Here is an 18464-nt window from a genome sequence, read left to right as displayed (position 1 = left end):
AGTAATTTTAGGCAGGCTGCTAAAAAGTGAGGTTTTGGTCTTTTGGGGCTTGCTGTGAGCTTTATCTGGCCAAATGTAAGAATCTTAAGCGCTGCTGTAGGTGCCTACATCTGAGCTAGTTGTCTAGGTTCCCCTTATAACCAAGGAGAGTGGTCAGTTCATATTGTCCTGAGATAGTTGTCAAAAGTAGGTCTAAAAATGCCTTTTTTCTCTTTTGATTCTGAGGGAATCTAGACAGTCAGCTCAAGTGTCTATATGGCATTGCAGTTACCTGCATTTGATCAGACAAATCTCAGGCTTATTCAAGTAAATTTTGCAGAACATGTGTAGCCGTACCCTCAAAGATACATAGCAAGTATGGTAAATAATGAAAGTATCAGTTCATATCTACGCCTGCTTTTTTTTTTCTCAGTTCTCTTCCCACTCTTTCATCTGCATTCAATTTTATTTTGTTAGACTTTAATTTGCTAGACTGATGAATCACTTTCTCCGTGGTTAGTGCTTGCTCATTCCTCATTTGTAGATGGTACTGATTGCAACTTTGTATGTAGGATTTGGTTGAGTGGGAGGGGAAGCATGTGCATAGGATTTAAACTTCTTGCAAACATTTGCTAGACCACCACCCAGATATCTTGTGACCCAGCAGTGGTTCGCAGACAGCAGGAGTAACTCGTAATGTAAATTGAAGGTAGGCACAGAGGACTCTTGTACGCCCCAGGAAACTGAACCCATCACTCACTACATTCCCTGTCCTGCCTGTTTGCACAGAGCAAGTCTGTAAGTTGTGCTCTGAGGACTACTGATCATATGTCTATGAGTCCTAATTCATGATTTGCTTAATATAGCTTTTTAAAGCACACTGCTGTGGGTATGAGGGCTGAAGAAGTTCCCAAGGACATTGCTTCCTCTGTTTCACTGCACATTAAAGCAACATTGGTGGAAGAGCTAAAGCAGACAGCCAGGAAACTGTTAAAACACAAAGACATTGGCACTGAGCTCTACTTTTCCATCAGAGTGAGCTGATTTCACACACACGACCCTTTAAACCAATAAATCAATGGCAAACTCATGACCTTATTTGCTGTAATGAATCAGTTGTATTACCGTGTTCTGCACCATATCAAACAGCAGCAAATCTGGTTTCACTGGCCAGTGTGCTCTGTTTGCTTCAGTGCTGCAGTGAAGCTCTGTTTAAAATAAAAAAGTGCATGTTTCAGCTTGATAAGGCATATCAAACATTAACATTTGTTACCTAGTTGTACTTCACTTGGTAGTATTTGTTACTAGCCAATAGAAGTAGCAAAGTTGTGCTATCTCTGAATTTCCCATCTAACATTTAGATATGGCATTTTAAATGTTTATAAAATACCAAAACAACTCCAAAGGATATTCCCGGGAAAAAATACAGTCAGTTAACGAATGGTGGCATTGAAATATTTTTATTAGGTTGCTAGCCAAAAGTTCTGGCTGCCTTCTTAGAGTAGCGTGTAGTGCACTCCTGAAAAAGACATCAACATCCCGAAGCTGGAGCTTAGGGTTTGCTTGCAGGATCTTGTGTGGCACTTACCAGCATAGCTTTTCACCAGTCTGTGAGTATCTGCCTGTGTCAAAGACTCTAAAAGCTGAAGGACCTCAATATGTATTTCTCTGAAATCAAAACAAGTACTGTTAAATGCATTTTGTGTTAGTCTGTGGGCTTCTCTATGCTTATCAGGCTCTAGGTCTCTGTGAAGTTATCCCTACCTGGGAATAGCTCTAGGAAGGTGATTATGTTTCTGAAAGTCTGCTTACTGCCATCACAGCAGCCGCACTTGGTGCACCATCCTTTAGATGGATGTGGTGCATTCCCTTCTTAGTATCAAGCAAGCAGAGTTGTCGTGGTTTAACCCCAGCTGGCAACTAAGCTCCACACAGCCACTCGCTCACTCCCCCCCAGTGGGATGGGGGAGAGAATCGGAAGAGTAAAAGTGAGAAAACTTGTGGGTTGAGATAAAGACAGTTTAATAGGTAAAGCAAAAGCCACGCATGCAAGCAAAGCAAAACAAGGAATCCATTCACTACTTCCCATGGGCAGGCAGGTGTTCAGCCATCTCCAGGAAAGCAGGGCTCCATCACATGTAACCGTTACTTGGGAAGATAAAACGCCATCACTCCGAACATCCCCCCTTCCTTCTTCTTCCCCCAGCTTTCCATGCTGAGCATGCTGCCATATGGTATGGGATATCCCTTTGGTCAGCTGGGGTCAGCTGTCCCAGCTGTGTCCCCTCTTCTTGTGCACCCCCAGCCTACTCGCTGGTGGGGTGGGGTGAGAAGCAGAAAGACCTTGACTCTGTGTAAGCACTGCTCAGCAATAACTAAAACATCCCTGTGTTATCAATGCTGTTTCCAGCACAAATCCAAAACATAGCCCCAAAATAGCTACTGTGAAGAAAATTGACTCAATCCCAGCCAAAACCAGCACAAGAGTGTTGATCTGTAATAGTTATACTGTCTAGGAGCCCTCGTCATAGATAAAAATAGTTTGAATAAAAGGATAGCCTTTGCTTCAGAGAATTTTCAAGCTCAAAACCAAATAAGGCAAGAGATGACAAATGAGCACAAAAAGAATCTAGGAGGCAATTAACAGATAAGATCAATTCTCACCTTCCTCCCCTTCCTCACCTCCTGGATGGGCTGTAGGAAGTTACAGAGAACTTGGGAAACAGCATGGACCTCAGATTGTCTAAGTGTAAAAAAAAAGTATGATTGTATCTATTCCTGGCATATTAGCCATAACGTGAAAGATGCTTTGGGCTGGATTCATCTGGTCAAGTGTGAATATCTTAAAAAATGGATATGACTAAGCCAGTTTCTTGACCTGTGTATAACCAGTGGAGAGAAACAAGCAATTGTAGGGCATCACCCATTTCATTCTAAGGAGAGTACTAAGATAGATGAGATGAACTGCACCCTGAAAACGCCTGTGTCTTCCCATTGACTGTAGAGGTAGCCAGAGTAACCAGCTTGGACATTGGCCACCTGTACAGCAGATGTCTAAAGTTGGGGGGAATTCAGTCCCGCTGTGGTATCTTTTCTCCTTCTGTGCTGTTTTGCAAGGGTAAAATTTCAATAACCTGTACTTCTTGACAGCTTGTTATTGAAGTGCACACAGGAGTTTGCATGAACAAAATGATTCCTGAGTGTTGCAGCAGGGAGCGATCCCCTGAAGCATTTCCCACTGTGTTTCTCATATCTGGAAAGAGGACACATGTACCATCTAGACCATCTGAACTAGGAGATTTTATTTAGTCCTTTCTCAGCTCTTTCCTTTTATAATCTAAGCTTAGCTTAAAAAATAGCCTGGACTACAAGATTATATAAAATAGCAACTTTTACATTTTTACTGGTTTTCGGACTTCCTTCCCTGCCCTCTCCCTCCCCCCAAATTTACAGCTTAGACCTTTACAGTCTACTTAGACATTTAGCTTAAATTTGAGACATTACTATGATTCATTCCTGGCCCTCTGAGGACAGCCGTGTCATGTTCCTGGCAGCAAATGGCTACAGTTCTGCCTCTCGAGAGTGGCTACATTTCAATGTCATGGGAAATCAACCCTCAGTGTCTGGCCTTCAAAGTACCATAAGATCTATACTGAAGTGTTATTACGTAAATGTAAGCCCTTTTTATTTCTGAAAGGTACCTGTATGGAGGTGGGCAATATTGGCCTGCTTTACTTTCCAGTATGGCATTAATTACACCGCACTAGCCTGTTTTCCATGCACTGAGTCACACTGATAACCAAATACCATGTATAATTCCCTTAATTCGTTGCTCTGAAAGTCTCTCACAAATATGAAACGTATGCTATGCACAGCTCTTTCAGAGGGGCAGGTGGCTGTGTGAAGGGACTGCTTAGATGTGTGATCAGAAGAGACCGCTGTGAGTGTGGGAGCTGACCTGCTGTACTATGTAGACCTAGAACCTCATCTGGAAATCCTGGTGAAGCCCAGAACATCAGTTTGAGATCTCATGTCTTCCGAAAAACACGCAGGTGGGTGGAAGAGGAGGAGTTTGGGGGAATGACTTTAATCCTCCAAACCCGGTACGAGATGGTGAGTTCTCCGGGGCAGGGGACCATCTCCGCTTGGTCTCGGTGTGGGTTTCTTAGGTGTTGCTGCAATACGCATCATAAGTATGGTGAATTTTTCATTCAGCTGAATATCCGGGCAGCCAAGTTTCTCTGTGCAGTGACAGTAGAGAGGGTCACAGCAACCTGGTAACCAGCCTCTTGGTAATGTGATAGCAATAAGTTGTTTTCTTCAGAAACCCTTTTCCAGCTATGTTTCTATGTCAGTGCATTTTTTTATTATCAGCACTGTAGGCTACTCTTGCTTGCCACGATTTGATCGGAATTTGATGAACTTAAGCATTTTTTCTGCTTTCATTTGTAAAAAGCAAGCAATAAAGTTCTATGAAATGTGAAAGCAATTCATAATAGAAATCTCTACTAGTAGAAGAGGTGATACAGCGAGCATATGAAAGTGTTCAGATTTGGGGCTAGAGAAAGATAATAGCTAATTGTCAGAACAATTATTTCTGTATTAGATAATGAGAGTTGCTGAAATTGCTAGTTGTATAAATGAGACATCCTGCATTATTGATCAGGCTTCTTTGTTTTAGCTGCACTTGAAGTATACATTTCACTTTTACATGGCTATTTATCAGATCTAAACCTGACATGCAATGATCCATTCATATGGTAATTATTTTTTTTCATGAAAAAAGCTAAATACTGAAATATGTTTAAAGTAAGGCTGCATTATCTATCTCTCATGGTCTACCCTTATGGTGCAGGAACATATTCACTGACATAATCAGTTTGATCAGTAGTCTGTCTAGTCTAGTGTTTTACCTCTGTCTGATAATAATGTTTCAGGATTCTAACAAACCTGGTTACTTCAACTGGGCAATGTTATACATAAAAGCGATAGTCGTTCCTGACCTTGTGAGCTGGTTTAGTCATTATATGAGGTGTAGTTACTTTTATTAATTAAAAGTAGAGAAAAGAGTATTGAAATACAATATCTAAAGCCCTTGAGGTCAAACCTACACATTAATGACATTTTGTTTGCTGTTCCACAATGCTGTGACAGTTGTAATATTATCTATTCTAATTTTGCTCAAAGGAATTGGATTTCAAATAAACCTATTCCAAAAAAAAGCATGAAAACAGAGCTAAACAGAAGCCGTCATCCTGTTAGTACCATAAGTTGCCTGATAACATGCCATGATTAAACAATTTGACCTTGACAAGTTACAGTAAAAAAGGGGAAAAAAGCATGTGTATTCGTTATAATCTTACCATTTTTCTTCGGAGGCACAATTTTTACTTAGCTCTGGTGAAATAATGATTATTGCACATATTTCTGAAGTGCCATCATCTGTAATATTAATTCCTTTAAAAAGCAAAAAAAAAAGATATGTATTAGTGAACCCTCTTTACACTATGGTTTTAGAACAGGAGAGGCTTTGCAGTCAATTATTTATGTGCAATAAGTACTGAAAACCTTATTATCTCAGAATAATCAATGTTTGGCTGAAGCTTGAGAACACTAATAGCTAATCTTAAAAGTCCTGACCCAGTGGCATTTGAAATAATGGCAGAACTCCTATTGATTTTAAGCAAAGGAGGATGAGGCCAAAAAGTATTGCTTTGAGAGATAATTTTAGATGATCAGTTGAAAACATCTGTAAAAGAACAGAAAACTTGACTTTCACTCTCCACATAGTACGGTATGAAGTATTTTGGCAGACAGGAGCTCTTTATTTCAGAATGGTGTATATCTCTATTTTCCCTTGTCCTGGGGAGCCTTCTTTAAGTGTGTATCTACTGAGCTGGTGTTACTGTCTCTGAAAACAGACAAATGGCAACTGGAAAAGTTTCAAGCAAACTGGGAAGGATTTGGGAGACTCAGTAAAATATTGAAATACCGTGTATCTTTTTGTTTAACACTCAGGTTGCTTCTTTTTTCCTTGAATCCCCAGGAAATCTTGCTCTTCGTCATTTTGGTGGGACTTTTTGTTGTTATCTCTCTTCAGCAACTCTGATAATTTGCCTGCGTCAGTGCGGAGCAGCTTGTGGTATGTGGGAACCTCTCTCCTCCTGGGACGCTTGGAAGATAACACGAGAAATGAAGGAAGTGACACCCAAGATGCAAAAGATAGTACCAGTGCTTCGGGATCCCTTCTGGTGCAGGGCCTGGTGCAGGCTTGAACTTGTAGGGCAGGGCTGGAGAAAGAAACCAAGGAGGTTTTCGAAGATCGCAAGAAAGAGCAAAGGGAAGAGGAGTTTCTGGCATTGGGTGAGCGTGCGTGATAGCTTCCATTCTCAGAAGGGGGGCTTCTGTTTTCTGAGTTTGCACAAATGATGAAGGGTAGATTTTGGGTGCATTTGCAGGAAGTTCTGAAATGTGATTTATTAAAAAAAAAATCCTCCGGAATTCAACCTGTTTGTCCATCCAAGCCAAAAGTGATATCAGAACTTCATTTTAAAGGTTGTTTCTTCTCATTTGCTTATCTACAAAGAATAGGAAAATCAAGAAAGAAGGCAGGAATGGTTCTGAAGAATGCAGCAGTGGTAAAAAAAAAGTAGGCATGCTCTGTACTGTCCTTTCTGCTGGTATATAGTATAGCAAACCTTGTATTACTCTTATTAAAATTAGGTAAATTCTGTTTAATAGTGCTAATCTGTGACCACACTTGGGGGGGGGAGTGTGTCTGTTTGTGGAGTTGTTATTTTTGAATAAAAGAGTTTATTTTCTGAAGCAAGGGAGCCCTTTCCCATTCTTTTACTGACAGTGCTGGGGGATGCCCTGCAACTCCGCTCAGTGGCAAAGAAGAAAAGCTTTCTGCTAGCGAGGAAGAGGCAGCATCAGGAAGCAGCCTGTAGATAAGCAGATATCGCTAAGTAGGGAAGTAGGACAGATACCCTGAGACAGCATCTGGCAGAGCAAGGGAAGAGGCATGAACCCTCCTTTCCAGAGAAAGCCAGAGAAGGAGCTGTAGGGACCCAGCTCCTAGAAAAGAGCCAAGAGTTCTGAAACTCCATAATACTTAGGTGCTGAGCTCACACTGATTTCAGTCTTAACAAATGCTATATTTAGTTTAACTTATGCTCCTTAATAGAGTCCCAGTCCAATTTAGGAACACAGTGGTCTCAAAGAAACTTGAAAATTTTAGCAGTTTGTTGCCTTTTTCCACCTCAGAATGATTTTTTCTGCTCCTACAAATAGAAAACAAAATACTGATCTTGGCAAAGCACATTCTGTGGTCCAGTTTGGCATATATATTTACCTATCTTTTCATCCATATACTTATATAGGCCATAAAGTCATAATATCACAGTGTAGCAAAAAACTGTAAGAGTATTGCAAAGTGATTTAAGAATACCCTGTTTAATAAACTAGAGGTTTTTTCCCCCTCTAAAACAGTGAGCCACATTCTCTCATTTCTTATTCAGTCACACATTAAGACAGATTTGACCAAGTATTTTTAGTTGGAGATTTGGAGCAGCTAAAGTAAGAAATCCTCTTAATAAAAATAGGAGCTTTTTTTAAACTATCTTTTATACCAGCGTAATTCCATTGACTTCACAAGATTTATTCCTAATACATTCTGATAGGAAAAGAGTACCAGGTTGTGGGCACTTTTATTTTTCTTTTATGCTGTGGGGGTAACATTGTCACTGTGCTTGAGTCCTTCTAATGAAAGAACTATTTTGTATAGCATTTCCTTTTTACTAGTTGATGACATGCTACAATGTATAGGTAAGTAAGTACCACGTATGAATATACAACACAATCATTACTTGTTTTCCTGATGATGAAGTTTTCTGTTTTTTGTGAAGCATCACAAGTCATCCTGGGTTTCCCATAGGACTACAAGCTGGGGTGAGTATGAAATGGGCAGGACAGAGCCAAGTCAGAGGCACTCTATAAACTTCAGCAATTTTCATCAGTTTTGCTTTGAATGACAAGAAATATTAAGCTTCTGTCTTTCAGGGGAATATTTCTCAGTAAACTGTTTACCAATAGCTTTCAAATTTCAACCTTATGCTTTTGTTATTAAATGAAGCAAGATCATAGGAAGAGAGACTTTTTTTTTTATTTATCTTTTATTAGACCAGCTCATATTGTTGGATAAAAACCAGACAAGCTTCCAGGTGCAGAAATCCATCTTCAGTTTTGAAACAGAAGCCAATTTCAAGACAAGTGTAGGCTGGGGACAATTGTTTTGAGTTTACCTTTGTTATAATGATCAGTGGAATAAATAGAAGAGAAAAAGGTATCCAACACGTTGAAGCAGATGAGTATGTTAGTAAAGGCAGAGGTGATACGGTTGCGATAAATGTGTCTGAAATGGCTAGCAGAGGCCGGGGGTGCTGCTGTTATTAAAAAGAGATATGAAGCAATGGACAAGAAAACTGAACAGCAGAAATCTGGACAGGTATGATTCACCATATCCAACTATACAATAAACATTTTGGAAGAGACTGAATCACGAACCAAAGTCTAATTTTCATAGGAATGCAAGAACCTATAGGGGTCTCTTTCAATATCGCATCTCCAACAGTGAGTGACAAAAAGTAGGTGCGTAAAAAGTAATTTTAAGCCTTTGGATGTTTAGGAGTTTCTTAAAACTATAAAATATTTGTAAAGCTTTAAGGGCAGGACAGTTAGCAAGCCAAGCTAGTTGCCCTGGGCTCTCAATGGTGAAAAACAGGCACACTGGAAAAGTGACTTAATCTTGTATCGAAATAGATGTTTAAGGCTATTTCTCTCCATTGACTATAAAGGTAGTCTAGAGTAAGTAACTCAGGTTTAGGCAGTTAACTTCTGAAGTGAACTTCGGACATCTGAAGTGAATCTCCCTCAAGTCTCCAGGACTTGAAAACACAAGGGTTGCAGGAATGGCCTTGAGCACTGACCCAGGACTGTCTGCATTGCCAGGGGCTGTTCCCAGTAGGTGTTTGGGTGTGCACCTCCCCTTTGGGAAGGGGAAAGGAAGAGTTGAGTGGACGCAAGCCCTGCTGTGCTGCTTGGCCTCAGTGCCAGAAGGCAGAGTGGGACCTGTCTTATTTAGCCAGCATCGACACAGACTTTGTCACTTGAAATTGAGGACTTCCAAGTCCCTAAGTCTTAAAAATCTGCACCCTGGTGCAGTTTTCAGAAGTGCCTCCATTGCATTAGCTTTACACTAAAACCCAAAATGAGATCTTGCCAGAAATCTTATCTCTATAAAGGTAATCCTTCTATATTTATCCATGCATTCATTCTCTGGGCATTAAATTCAAATAGAGATTATTCTTTTAAATGTATGTATAGATCTCTGCTGCTCTTTATTTTGTTATTCTTTGCTAAAACAATGCCATTGCTGTAGAAGTGTTTTATGTTTTTTAAAAAATAAATTACTCCCCAGTTTGATAAGAAGCATTAGGAAACCTTAGTAACTCTTCCTTTTTAAAAATGAGATTCTGTTCACTGAAAACTGCAGCAAATGACTGGATGCTTGATATTTGAGTTCCCCAGGAAACTCATACAGCACTGAGTTTGTGCTCGCAAGCTGACCTTTCTTTCATTATATAAGAAAAAAATAATCTTTATGAAAGTCAAGTCGAAGATAAGATCAGCATGGTGGGCTGGTAATTACATAAAGTAATGTTCAGTCATTAGATAAAATGTACAGTTGATCCTATGGCTTAGATGTGGGCGAGGAATATGATCTAGCTTTACTGGTATAAAAGAAAGATGCAACTCTTTCATACATCAGTTTTGGGAACGTACATCCAAGCGTCAAGGACCGCTCACCTTTAAACACCCTCCTGCAGTTTCTCAGCTGTCTGACTTATTCTTGTTGAACAAGGGAGGTAATACATTTTTAAATTTTTGTTACTGTTAAAGAGGAACAGTTACATATTTTTTGACACTCTCTTTCCCTTCTCTCAAAAAGTTTTCTTCTCCTTCCATTCTGTCAAAGTTTTTACTTCGAAAATTAACTTAAAGGTTGCTTTGGGACTAAAACATCAGTGCTTGGGGTTAAACGAGCTTTGTAAGCAAGAGAAAATGAGGTTCTAGAATTGTATTGCAACTAAATGTTGATATTTTGTGATTTCTGATTGGGTCTGGTAATTCTTCATCAGTAACTTTGTGGTTTTCTCCTGGTCAACCGTGTTGCTGTCAAATGTCAGATGTTACACAACCTGTGGTACTAACATATCTTTCAGAGTCTTTAAATTGCCAGTCAGAATTACATATGTTAAGGGAAGGAAAAAAAAATATGTTAGTGAAGATTTCTCAGTCTTCAGCGGTTTGCTAACAGGTTACTGTGTACATGACACAGGGTTTGCTAGCAGGTTCCTGTGTACATGACACTGGGCTGCAAGTGAAGTGCTGGCACTTGTAGTTCATCGTTGCTGTGACACAGCTGTGCCTCATGGCCAAGCATCCCAGAAAGAAATGAACACAATGTGCAAAGTGTTTGACTGCTGTTGGGTATGACGGCACCACTGTCACCCTATGGGAAAGTATAGAGGGACATCCCAAGTTTATGCTGAAAACATTAGGTTATTTCGTACAATCAGTACAAAGGATGCCCGTTGAACAGAGCTCGCTGGCATGTCTGTGCCAGGACATGGACCACAGAGTAGGACACGGGATTCTGATCCAGTGGAGCTTGACAGGAATCTAAAGGCATCCACAGAGTCCCACAGAGAACCTGAAGACCTGTTTGCAAATACAGATGATTGCCTGTCTTTATGACGGTAACTGATAATATGATAATATTTACAGAAAAAGACAAGATATTGTAAGTAATGAGGTGAGACTTTAACTGCTGGGAGAGACTTAAAATTACCATCTTTCCAAAGAGCTGCTGAAATTTATGCATTATATAATGTTCCAATAGCTTAAGAAAGATACTTAATACGGCAACGTAAAAGCTTCCTTTGATTTGATGGTGAGATGAAATGAGTGGTGTGGACACTAACTGGATTAGCAGTGTGGGCACAGTCAGAAAACCAAGACCATCAGGCAAAATGGCTGTCGCATTGGAATAGTAGAGAGGATCACATCTGGGTTTTATTTACAGGTATCTTTGGTGTTTTTGGTATGAGCCTGACAGTCTGACTCAATAGAGGAAGTGCAAAACTGCAATTTCAATTCCCCTTTTGGTTAATGTAATTTAAACAACTTCCCTCTGGGATTGCCTCAAACCCTTATAATGTACCAAATCATAGCATTCTGTGTTCTTAGAAAAATTAGGATGGAGAATGCCACTGTGCCTTCAGCAAAGAGCATGAAATCATGGAATAATCAGTCAAGGGTTGTGGTGTTATTCCTGTTGCTGGTGTCTTATTGGGGCCATTGGAGCATCCAGGCTACCAAAAGGCTCAGGATGATGAGGAAACAGGTTGTTTGGAAAAGGCTGTCTGTCTTCTCCTGCTGGTGCCTGAGCCCCTCCAGCCGGCTCCTCGCACTCTGGGGAATGTCCCCTTGGATGGAGCAGGGCTTGACACTAAACGGTGGGGTTGTGTCCCAGTGCAGGCGAGTCTGCCAGCAGACACACCCCCTCTATGGGGCTGGAAAGAGCATATACAGTAAATAATCTTTTAAAAAGCCTTATTTGCTGGAGGGACGGATCCAGCCAATTTATTCAACGTGACTCCATAGATGCGGCTGAGCTCAGTTCAGTTCCCAAAATGTTTGGCAGGACCATAGGAGGCTGTGGATCTAAATGGTGTAAAGGACCACCTTTCTCCTGTGGACACAGGTTACTCTTGTTGAGGGAACAGGGCACAGAGAGCTGGCAGCTGCTTCTCAGAAACCTGAGAGCCGTGTTCAACGCTTCTGTGGGACTAGCGTGTGAACGGCATCCCCCGCTTCCTTTGCCACCTGTTGACTAACATCAGAATACTAACTATTTCTTGTCCTCAGGTGGGTTTTTGGTAAAAGCCCAAGCAAAGATGAGTAACTACATGTTGCATTCAGCCTGCGTGCATACACAAATACATACATTGAACTGGCTTTTTGATACCTCTTCCAAATGCTTCTTTCCAGTGCTTCCACAATTGCTGCCAATGTTTTTTCTTCCTGTTCATTATCGGCTGCTTTTAACTCCTTTATCCTCTGTCTTCTGCTACCATGGACTGACTCGCTGGGCAGGTGGGAGGGAGGAGGCGAAGTTACTTGTACCCAGCACCCAACCCTTGCCACTCGTTAATTGCAACCTCATTGGCCTCTTAATCATTCGGTTTAGCTGGGCTTCAGATCAGTCTCTTACCTCTAGTTTTTGCTGTCTTAATTAGAAAGAGGGTTGTTTCCACTTTTGTGCCTTCATTCATTGCACTGAAGAGCATTGTGCATCGGTCTTGCTCATCAACATTGTTTCTTTCCACTTTGCTAACCCCAGTCAGGCAAGGGCCGTGTTCTCATCATCCTGCCTTTAGTCTCAGCCTCATCTACCTGGGCATGATCTTTTTCTGATTACTACAAAGATGGAGCTCTCTTTGATTTTGTTTCCATCATTGTCCTGGTTTCAAAGCTACCTTGTAGGGCCTGTGCTCTGCTGCAATCTGAACTGCTACCTTTGATGACTGCATTGTATGTCTGTTTGATCAATGAACCAACACCTGCTAACCTGTGCATAGCAGCCTCATGTCCCCGTATATCTCCGGGAATTTGTGCAGTGTCCCTCTGCTAATCAATACTCTCTTTGCACACATCCCAGTGCTCCAGGTTCACTCTCAGCTAATCTTACCAGCCAAGTAGCTTCACTCCTTGGACCACCTCAAGTTTGCCTGTCCCTGCAGATGTGAGCAGGCATTATTTGAACATTTGCATCATTGTGGCAGTCATTGCAGGGATTCTGCTGGGTAGGTGCAAAATCTGAAAAGAAATATGTTTCCATTATGCAAAAGCTATCTTCGTTTAATTATACTTTTCCCTCTCGATTTTCTACCATCTTTCCTCGTTAGGGTTGTGAGTGCCTTCTCTGATCAGTATGGCATGCTTAAATAACCTCTATGCCAAATATCAAGATCAATTTCTTTGTTGCTGGCATTACTGTCCTTCTCGTTGCTACTTCATTTTTATAAATATTTGGTGCCACAATTTGATCTGTCCGTGGAGAATATTTATCATGGAGTGGCAGCATTGACTGGTGTATTTGGAAGAAGAGAAGCTCTTAAGTAGTTAAGGATTGAACACTTTTTTTTGTCCTTGCTAAGCACAGTAGCTTTCAGTATCTAAAATATATATATCAGTGTTGTCAACTTGGGGCCTTATCCTGCACATCAGTCATTAGCACATCATGCTCTTTTGTGACAGTTTCGGTCTTTTAAAGTCAAGTGATCAGGTGGTCTATGCAGGCATAGAAGAAACTGTTCAAAAGATTGAGTTGCAAGACTGTGGAGATGCTGTCAGCACTGCAGTTCAGACACAGCCCAAACAAGCTGTCGGTCAGCTCCAGGCATGGCCCGGGGGGCTGACTGCAGAGGTGGAGAGATCTGCATGATCAGATAACGTTTCTGTGAAGGCAGGCAAAGAGTTTGGTGATTAGGAGCTGGGGGCTTGGGATGCTGCCTGGGGTGCTTGTCTGAAGCCAGTCAGGAACAACTGGGGCCAGTGAACCAGGCACTGCTGCACAGCCACAGCCAAGGACCAGGGTGAAGGTGAGCAGTGCTCAGCCCAGAATCCCTCACAGGATAATCTGCAAGGACAGGGCAGGTCCCCCTGTTGAAATGTGCTCCGTGTCTCAGCACTAAAAAGACCCTGAAACTCAATCCTCCAAGGCAAGGCTATCCCCAGCCAGCCAGGATGGACGAAGGAGTGCTGCTGTCTCTGTCACCTGCACATCTGATGTTTGCATATGGAGAGAACATCTGATGTTTGTACATCTGATGTTTGGATACGGAGAGAACCGAGGTTGTGTGTGTGTGTCATCCCCCCCCCAGAAAAAAAGCTTACTGTGAATAATAATGAAAAAAAGTAAATTCATTTTTACAAAAATCAAGCAGAGAATTTGGGATGATATTCATGCAGTTGCACCTTATATATTCTGCATCTTTAATGTTATGGTTTCTGCAGTTATTCATATCAGAGATATGCATTACCTTGTGGTATAGATTTGATCTGGATCAAATATAGTCACACAACTGCATTTCTGTTGAATTACCCAGAGAACATGCAATATGCTATTTATGGCCACTTCATTTCATGCGCTAGCAGTAGAAGGACAGATGTGCCGTGCTGCATGTAGCCTTCCTGCACAAAATTAATCTATTGCAAAAACTTTTAAAAGTTCGAGCTGACTGGGGTGTGTTTATACCAGAACCCAAAAGTCAGTTTGCTGCATCAGTAAAATGGAGCCTAAAAGAAATCTCGGTCCAGAAGGTTGCAGCGATGCTGAACTCCCTGGGACCATCCTGACCCTGAGCTGCCCTGACAAGGCCTCTGTGCGATGCAGGTGGCCCTGGGGCTATTACAAGCCCTCCTGAGCTCTCTCTCGGCGCCGTGTCTTCTCAGGTGCTCTGGAGCGCAGCACATAGTGCCACTCTAATTACAATGGTTGGAGGAGCTTTCTCCCACTGAGGGACAGGACTGTGAAAATATGTTTATGGGGACTTTGGCACTAAAGAAGCCAGTGTGTGGACAAATAATCTGACCCTTGGCTCAGGAAATTATGTCCTGGTGTGAAATTATTTCCCCTGAAATTAGTCTTTTCATGGCCGAGATTCTGCAGATTCTTTTATCCTCTCCACAAACATTTGCTGGCTTTATCCATTCTACCATAAATATTAGGCAGTTATGACATTTGAAGTTTCTGTGCTGTGGTTTATGTTAATATTCAGAAAAAACTGTTAAGGCCAGAAAGAAAGGCACAATTTTGTTATGGTGATGAAGTCAATTTTCTGAGCTGCAAAATGTATGCTGCATTTTCAATTTCCAATCCTGGTTCTAAATTGTCTCTATTACTTGCGCTGAATGCTGTATCAGTGTGTAGCCTGGATGCTGGTACTGTACCCAATGTGAAATGGTCCCTTAAAAATGTATTTATTTGTATTTCCAGAAGGATGATGGGTTGCTACGGGAAGTATGGAGCTGTCACTTTGACCATTTTGTCTGTATTTCTGCATCTTCTTCATGCTTTCCCAGATGGAGAGTTTCTCATGCAGGGTAAGCTGCTTTTAACATTCAGAAATAGGGCAATTGTTCATAAAGAGTATTAATTAAACTTTTACATGCTTTATAAATGTGGTCATAAATGGTATCATTCAGTTGCATTTATTGACGCTGAGATATGAAGGTATAATAAATCAAGATAATTTTGCTATGAGTATACTTCTTATTGCTTCTCTAAACTTGATTTCTCCAGGTTGAGAGTCTCCCAGATGACCGTGTCCTCATGTTGACATGTGCGATTTTAATCCTTGAAACATTATCAAACAGAAACTTCTTGGTTTCTTGTGCTCCTGAGATCTGAATGGCAACATAACATCAGGAACAGCAGAACCATAGCTTCTCCTCATAATATGCAGAATATTTTTCCTCTGTAGATCCCAGAATATGAGATGTTGGTGGTGTAGCATTCTATGGAAGAGGCATATTAGGAAGATTTTAGGGGTGTTTTGGAGGTTGCAGATTTTTTTATTCAGCCTCGAACTGAATATAGAAAAATGTGAGCTACAAAAACCTCGGGATTACTGGGCATTTTTAAAACTCTTGATAACAGAGTCTTGCCTGAAAACAGGCAATGTTTAAGAAGCACTACAAATCCTGCTGGTGCTATTTAACTATCTGTAGCTAGTAGGAAATTTTCTAGGGGCAGCTAGTGTAGTAGACATACAAAAAAACCCTCCACAACTGTCAACAAAATGAAGTTAGAATACCAGAAAAGACACAATGATGCTTGTGCCTTACCCAGAAAGCCACACTCTGGTTTTACAGATGGTGTGCGTTGCAGAGTTGAAGGACCCTAAAGGGGAGAGCTTTGCTGTCTGTGCTTTTCTGTTCTGCAGACATCAAGCTGCAAAATGCGGCTGGTGCTTCCTCTTACCACCCGCACTTTCCCTTTCTTTATGAAAATGAAAATACAGCTGGAGACCAAGTAAAAGTCTCTTCCTTATATTTTTATGGCAGGTTGTCCAGAGTGCAAGCTAGGGGAGAACAGATTCTTTTCCAAGCCGGGAGCGCCCATTTACCAGTGCACTGGGTGCTGTTTCTCCCGGGCCTATCCCACTCCAATGAGGTCCAAGAAGACCATGCTCGTTCCAAAGAACATTACATCAGAAGCAACGTGCTGCGTAGCAAAGGCTTTTACCAAGGTGAGGCTGTGAATGAGACCCACTTAAGCTTGTTTTAGGATGCAATGTTTAGCTGAACCAGTGAATAGAGAAGAATATGTTTTTTGCTGGAGGACATTGGAGAACTATTTGAGGGAAACATCCTTGGCATTTATATCCTTTGCTCTTGGGTTCTTTCTTTTTTCTAAAGAGGAAATTAAAATGTCAACCAAGTCTGATATTCAGTTGGGATGTGGAAATTGATGCAGTGTCACTGACTTCAGTGAAACTACTTTGACTCATGACACCTGAAGTTCTGGTGGTGGACTTGCTGTCCCCTTGTTTTTAACTCTCCTGGATGTGTACCCTCCCCTTAAATGCTACGCAGTGTGTATTTGATTTTAATTAGTAATTTTCCTTGTGTCTTTCCTGCATAGGCAGGAGTTCTCTGGGAAAGTGGCTGGTCAATACTATCAATTACGTATAAGGGAATAAGGGACCAAAACCATCTGTGCTTAGATGAATTGAGGTTGTGTTTACTCTTAATAGTATAACCAAGAGGGAACTGTAAATGTGTGCAACTACTTTGAGCATTTAACGGTCTCATCTGGAAGGTTCTCTTAAAGAGAGATTCTGCTAAAGCTGATTATTTGGGGAATGATTCAGCTCCAGGTGAAGAAACCTTAAATTTTATTGAATAAATGGTGATCTAGTTGAAACAAGCTAAGGTGTCTATCCTGTGGTAATCTGAATCAGGCTCATTAAGTGTGTTGGCTAGAGGCTCAGTTCAGTTACCCACTCACAGATTTGGTGCCATTTGAAATACCCTGGCGTACTCAAGACATCTGTGTGTTGCTGGCAGACACAGGACTTGTAAAAGACCTTCTGGAGTGGCAGCGGGAGGCTTGGTGGGATTCCCTCTGACATCTCAAATGGCAGCTGATGGCTCTGTGTGCGCAGCTGTACAGAGCGCTGGGTCTCCACTGGCTGTGATGAGAGCCCAGATACCTGACTTACCTATAGACACCTACAGCTCAATCTGGCTGAATCCTGGCTCTTCATCTGAGTAGAGCATAGATCTTTTTCTAGACCACTGACATGATACTTGCCCTGAGGCAGCAACTAGAATTTGGTTGAGATTAAAAATAAAAATGACTCATCGTGTTTGTGGTCTCTGGTTTTATAATCCCCGTGTGAAAAATTCTAAGGACACTTCCTGATTTTTCATAGATTAGTTACTTGACACTTTTTGAAAACTAGACACTTTAAGAAGTGCCAAATTAAGGACACCAAACTACATCACTATTGAAAACTTTCTTTTTATGGCTCTGAAAGCCACCGATGATGCAGCTTCACAGGCTGGCATTCAGAGGCTGTTCTAGTACACGTACCCCAAAGAACCTGTGTATCTTGTGGTTAAGAAAAAAGCTTCAGACATCTTTTACTTGAGAATGCTCTTTTTACTGTCTAGCTAATCCTAATTATTTGTTATGTGTGTGTGTTTTCTTTTTTTAAGATTACCCTTAAGGACAATGTGAAGATAGAGAACCATACAGATTGTCATTGCAGTACCTGCTACTATCATAAATCCTAAAGCCTGTCCCTTTGTTAATGATCAAGGACAACGGTGAATGGAATATTTGTTTTTCAGCTTTTATAGCACTGCTGTGTAAAATCTTGTGTTTTCTGGTCAAGACACTGGGTAGACCTTTGAATAAGATGGATGGCTATTTTATTTCCTTTTTGCTTCTTCATGCATTTAAGTAAGTTTAATTTCCATTAGGGGTAAAATACAGCACTTGCATGACAACCGAAGGCTTGATCTATTTTTAAAATAAACTGTCAGTTAAATCATCAATGTTTCTTGAGGAAAAATGATGATTTAATAGCTTAAAACAAAAAAAGATTCTGCTGCAGTTAATTTCTAGATTTCTTTTTTTTTTGTGGGAGAGGGAGGGAAGGAGGAAGGGAGGGATGGGAAAGTGGATAGAAAAAGAAGCAATAATTTCCCCTTATTCATTTAGTGATTAGATTTTTTTGAAGACTCAACATTTTGTTTCTCCTGTTTCTCTTCTGTTTTTTCTTTACCTTGTGGGCAGAAAGTTTAACAGTGTATTATCTATGCGCAGTGCTCTGTCCTTCTGTGCC

The 18464-nt window shown here is 41.0% G+C and overlaps 1 protein-coding gene across 1 annotated transcript; it reads left to right on the top strand.

Annotated features, from left to right (window-relative positions):
* Positions 1-3934: 3934 nt before the first annotated feature.
* On the top strand, positions 3935-17918 carry CGA (glycoprotein hormones, alpha polypeptide). Its single transcript, XM_072857846.1, has 5 exons — positions 3935-4031; positions 6026-6342; positions 15104-15210; positions 16174-16358; positions 17833-17918. The coding sequence occupies exons 3-5, from the start codon at positions 15108-15110 to the stop codon at positions 17908-17910; spliced, it is 366 nt and encodes a 121-aa protein (XP_072713947.1). The 5' UTR covers positions 3935-4031; positions 6026-6342; positions 15104-15107; the 3' UTR covers positions 17911-17918.
* The last annotated feature ends 546 nt before the right edge of the window (positions 17919-18464 follow it).

Source organism: Ciconia boyciana, chromosome 3 (genome assembly GCF_034638445.1).
Source record: "Ciconia boyciana chromosome 3, ASM3463844v1, whole genome shotgun sequence".
Taxonomy (NCBI): domain Eukaryota; kingdom Metazoa; phylum Chordata; class Aves; order Ciconiiformes; family Ciconiidae; genus Ciconia; species Ciconia boyciana.
Note: the sequence above shows the minus strand (reverse complement) of the source record. Positions and strands in the feature narration are given on the sequence as shown.